Source organism: Molothrus ater, chromosome 25, assembly GCF_012460135.2.
Source record: "Molothrus ater isolate BHLD 08-10-18 breed brown headed cowbird chromosome 25, BPBGC_Mater_1.1, whole genome shotgun sequence".
NCBI lineage: Eukaryota > Metazoa > Chordata > Aves > Passeriformes > Icteridae > Molothrus > Molothrus ater.
Genome location: NC_050502.2, coordinates 4,330,518 through 4,335,219, shown reverse-complemented (window position 1 = coordinate 4,335,219; position 4,702 = coordinate 4,330,518). Strand labels below are relative to the sequence as shown.

The window sequence follows — 4,702 nt, the reverse complement described above, 5'->3', positions numbered from 1 at the left end:
TGTGGTGTCCGTGGGGTTTTTTTAAGGAATGGCATCAATGAGATGGGGAATGCTGAGTGTTAATTAGGAATTAATGAGGGGCTGGAAAATCCTGAGGGAACTGGGAAGGGTTTGGAGAGAATCTTGAGGGAGCTGGGAAAAGTTTGGAGGAGTTGAGGGAGCCAGGGGAAGCTTTGGAGAGTCCTGAGGGAACAGGGAAGGGTTTGGAAAAAGCCTGAGGGAGATGGGAAGGGTTTTGAGGAGCTGAGGGAACCAAGGAAGGGTTTGGAGAGATCTGGAAAGGGTTTGGGGAGTCCTGAGGGAACCAGGGAAGGGTTTGGAGAGAAGCTTGACAGAGATGGGAGAGGTTTGAGGGAACCAGGGAAAGCTTTGGAGAGTCCTGAGGGAGCTGGGGAAGGTTTGGAGGAGCTGAGGGGCACCAGGGAAGAGTTTGGAGAATCCCAAGGGAGCTGGGAAGGGTTTGGAGAAATCTTGAGGGAGAGGGGGAAAGGTTTGGAGGAGCTGGGAGGGGCCTGGAGAGAATCTTGAGGGAGCTGGGAAAGGGTTTGGAAAAATTCTGAGGGAGCTGGGAAGGGAATGGAGAAACCTGAGGAAACCAGGGAAGGGTTTGGAGAGAATCTTGAGGGAGATGGGAAAGGTTTGGAGGAGCTGAGGGAGCTGGGAAGGGTTTGGAGAGTCCTGAGGGAGCTGGGCAGGGGCTCAGCCTGGAGCAAAGGAGGCTCAGGGGGAATTTCTGGCTCTGCACAACTCCCTGCCAGGAGGGGACAGCCGGGGGGATTTGGGATCTCATTCCAGGGAACAGGGACAGGAGGAGAGGGAACGGGGCCATGGGAGATGTTTCAGGGATTTTTTTGCTTTCTTCTTGAGGGACAAATGAACAGGAAAACTCCGGTGCTGTAAGAGCACAAAAATCACTTTGTTTTATAGTTGAGTGTTTTAGGACATAGCTCTGAGCTAGGGGAATTAGGGATTTTTTTTTTACTGAATTATGGTTATTACACCCAAATAAAAGAATGGCATAAAACCCCATAATACTAGCAAGAAAAAACCCTACTAAGAGAAAAAAAAATCTAAAAATAATGATAAAAAAGTAAGAAAAAAAGGCCGCCCTCACACCGCCACTATCCCACAGTGCCCCGCGCTCCTCCATCCCCTCACACCGCCACTATCCCACAGTGCCCCGTGCTCCTCCATCCCCTCACACCGCCACTATCCCACAGTGCCCCGCGGTGCCATCCCCTCACACCGCCACTATCCCACAGTGCCCCGCGGTGCCATCCCCTCACACCGCCACTATCCCACAGTGCCCCGCGGTGCCATCCCCTCACACCGCCACTATCCCACAGTGCCCCGTGCTCCTCCATCCCCCTCACACCCCCACTATCCCACAGTGCCCCGCGGTGCCATTCCCCTCCCACCGCCACTATCCCACAGTGCCCCGTGTCCCCATCCTGTTCCGCCACTATCCCACAGTGCCCCGTGTCCCCATCCTGTTCAGCCGCTATCCCACAGTGCCCCGCGCTCCTCCATTCCCCTCACACCGCCACTATCCCACAGTGCCCCGTGTCCCCATCCTGTTCAGCCGCTATCCCACAGTGCCCCGCGCTCCTCCATCCCCTCACACCGCCGCTATCCCCTCACACCGCCACCGTCCCACAGCGCCCCGCACGGTGCCGCTCCCGTTCCTCCACTATCCCACAGTGCTCCGTGTTTCCCCATCCTGTTCCGCCGCCATCCCACAGTGCCCCGCGCTCCTCCATCCCCTCACACCGCCGCTCTCCCACAGTGCCCCTCGGCCCCGCGCAGCCATGGCGTACCGCGGGCAGGGCCAGAAGGTGCAGAAGGTGATGGTGCAGCCCATCGTATCCTGCCGCCAGCGCTGAGGGCACCGGGGGAGCGCGGGGAGGCTGCGGGGAGCGCGGGGCTGGCGGGCGGGAAGGGAGCGGGGCGGGCGGGTTCCATGGCGGGGTCAAGGCCCCACCCGCGGGGTCCCCTCAGGGGTTCGGGTCCCGTCCCGGCCGTGCCTGGGGCTCCCGGCTGTGCTGTGCCCTTAACGCTCGGCTCCAGAACCTGATCTTCCGCTACCTGCAGAACGTGAGTGAATCACCGCGGAGAGGGACCCCAAATGCCACCCGGTGTCAGCCCTGCCATGGCAGCGACACCGTCCCCTGGGCCAGGCTGCTCCTGCCCGGCCTGGGACATGCCAGGGATGGGGATTCTGTGAAAATTGGCAGGCTGGGAATGAGTCTGGAGTCCTGAAATTGGGATTTTTTATGGAATTCTGGAATGGTTTGGGTTGGAAGATCCTAAGGATCATCCCATTGCCAGTCCTGCCATGGGCAGCACCTTCCCTTGGGCCAGGCTGCTCCAGGCCGGCCTGGGACACCCAGGGATGGGGCAGCCTCAGATTCTGTGAAAATTGGCAGGCTGGGAATGAGTCAGGAGTCCTAAACTGGAATTTTTTATGGAATTCTGGAATGGTTTGGGTTGGAAGATCCTAAGGATCATCCCATTCCCAGCCCTGCCGTGGCAGGGACACCTTCCACCATCCAAGGGTGCCGTTTTATCTTTTTTATCCATTTTGTAAATTTTATCCATTTTATCCACTGTCCAACCTGGCCTGGGACACTCCCAGAGCTGGAGCAGCCACAGCTCCTCAGGGAATTCCATCCCAGCCCCTCTCAGAGAACAATTCCTTCCCAAAACCCCATTTAAACCCCATTTCTCTCCATTTAATCCATCCAAACACCAGAGCAGTCCCTGCTGCTCCTCCCACTGCCATCCCACAGGACATTCCCAGGGAACCCCCCCTGATTTGGGGGTGAGGATGGGCCCTGAACCCCCCAGGGCCCCCCCAGAGGTGTTTTTGGTGCCTTGCAGAGATCCAGGATCCAGGTGTGGCTCTATGAGCAGGTGAACATGAGGATCGAGGGCTGCATCATCGTGAGTGCCACTGTCCCCTTGTCACCCCCCCTGCTCTGGGGTCACCCCTCTGCCTTCTCCCCTCCCCTAAACCCATTTCTGCCTTGTGCTTCTCCTGGCAATTGCAGGGTTCGGGGCTTTTGGGGTTTCTTTTTGGGGGGGAGGGTTGGGGTTTTTTGTATTTTTTTAGGACCTTTTTTGGGGAGGGGTTTGGGGTTTTTTGGAGTTTTTTGAGGCTTTTTTGTTTGTTTTGTATTTGTTTTTTTGGGGGGGGTGGAGGGGTTTTTTGAGTATTTTTTTTGTTTTGTTTTTTGGGGTTTTTTTTGTTTTGGGTTTTTTTGTTCTTTGGGGTTTTTTGGAGTGTTTTGGGGTTTTTTTTGGGTTTTGGGGTTTTTAATTTTTTTTGGGTTTGGGGCTTTTTAAATTTTTTTGAGGTTTTGTTTTTTTTTTTTTTTGTTTTGGTTTTTTTAAATTTTTGGGGGTTTGGGTGGGTTTTTTGGGGTTTTTTTTGGGGGGGTTTGGGTTTTTTGGAGGGGGTGGAGTTTTTTGGGGGTGATTTGGGGTTTTTAGGGTTTTTTTTTTTGGATTTTCACTGAGGTTGGTGCTGCTCCTGCAGGGCTTTGATGAGTACATGAACCTGGTGCTGGACGATGCTGAGGAAATTCACTCCAAAACCAAATCCAGGAAGCAGCTGGGTAGGGCAGGGGGGTGGGGAAGCCTGGAATTGGGGGGTGGGACCTGAAATCCGGGGCTGGGGTCCTAAATATCAGATGTGGGATCCTGGAATTCAGGTATTGGACCCTAAAATCCCAATGTGCCAGCCTGGAACCTGGATGTGGGGCCTTAAATCCTGCTGGAATCCAGGCTTTGGGATTGGGATCCAGGTTTTGGGTTTGGGTTCCAGCTGTGGGATTGGGATCCAGGTTTTGGGGCCAGGATCCAGGCTTTGGGATTGGGCTCTGGCTGTGGGTTTGGAATTCAGGTTTTGGGATTGAGATCCAGGTTTTGGGGCTGGGCTCCAGCTGTGGAATTGGGATCCAGGTTTGAGGCCAGCATCCAGGTTTTGGGGGCAGGATCCAGGTTTAGGGATTGGAATCCAGCTGTGGGGCTGGGATCCAGGTTTTGGGATTGGGATCCAGGTTTTGGGATTGGGCTCCAGCTGTGAGATTAGGATCCAGGCTTTGGGATTGGAATCCAAATTTTGGGGTTGGAATCCAGCTGTGGGGTTGGAATCCAGCTGCAGGATTGGGCTTCAGGTTTTGGGGCTGAAATCCAGGTTTTGGGGCCGAGCTCCAGCTGTGGGATTGGGCTCCAGGTTTTGGGGCCGAGCTCCAGCTGTGGGATTGGGCTCCAGGTTTTGGGGCCGAGCTCCAGCTGTGGGATTGGGTGGTTTTGGGGCGCTCCCATCCCAAAACTCGCCCCCATTCCCGCTCCCGTTGGGTTCCAGGTCGGATCATGCTGAAGGGGGACAACATCACCCTCCTGCAGAGCGTCTCCAGTTAGGGGCAGGCTGCTCCAGCTGGGAATGGGATTGGGAACGCTGCAAAAACGGGATGAGCCATGGGGGAAACCCCTCAGCTCCTCTGGGAATCGTGTTTTGTAGTTTGGGCTTTTCTTTGGGCAATAAAATGGGGTTTTTGTAACAAAGTCTGGGAATGGGGTTTCAGTCTCGGGGTGGGGGAAATGTTTTCCAAGGGTTTTTCCCTGTGGGGTTGGATCTGGGGGTTCAGGTTTTCCCAGACCAAGCCCTTTATCCCAAAAACAATCCCTTCTTCCCCAA

The 4,702-nt window shown here is 55.1% G+C and overlaps 1 protein-coding gene across 1 annotated transcript; it reads left to right on the top strand.

The window, feature by feature from the left end:
* The first annotated feature begins 1,566 nt into the window (after window positions 1-1,566).
* On the top strand, window positions 1,567-4,569 carry SNRPE (small nuclear ribonucleoprotein polypeptide E). The gene is made up of 5 exons (XM_036398625.2): window positions 1,567-1,862; window positions 2,068-2,094; window positions 2,881-2,943; window positions 3,539-3,617; window positions 4,370-4,569. Exons 1-5 carry the CDS (start codon window positions 1,809-1,811, stop codon window positions 4,423-4,425), a joined length of 279 nt encoding a protein of 92 aa, XP_036254518.1. The 5' UTR covers window positions 1,567-1,808; the 3' UTR covers window positions 4,426-4,569.
* The last annotated feature ends 133 nt before the right edge of the window (window positions 4,570-4,702 follow it).

Coding starts and splice junctions, on each gene's coding strand:
- SNRPE (XM_036398625.2), top strand. CDS start 1,809: ATGGCGTACCGCGGGCAGGGCCAGAAGGTGCAGAAGGTGATGGTGCAG. Junction 2,095..2,880: donor TCTTCCGCTACCTGCAGAAC/GTGAGTGAATCA, acceptor GGTGCCTTGCAG/AGATCCAGGATCCAGGTGTG. Junction 3,618..4,369: donor CAAATCCAGGAAGCAGCTGG/GTAGGGCAGGGG, acceptor GTTGGGTTCCAG/GTCGGATCATGCTGAAGGGG.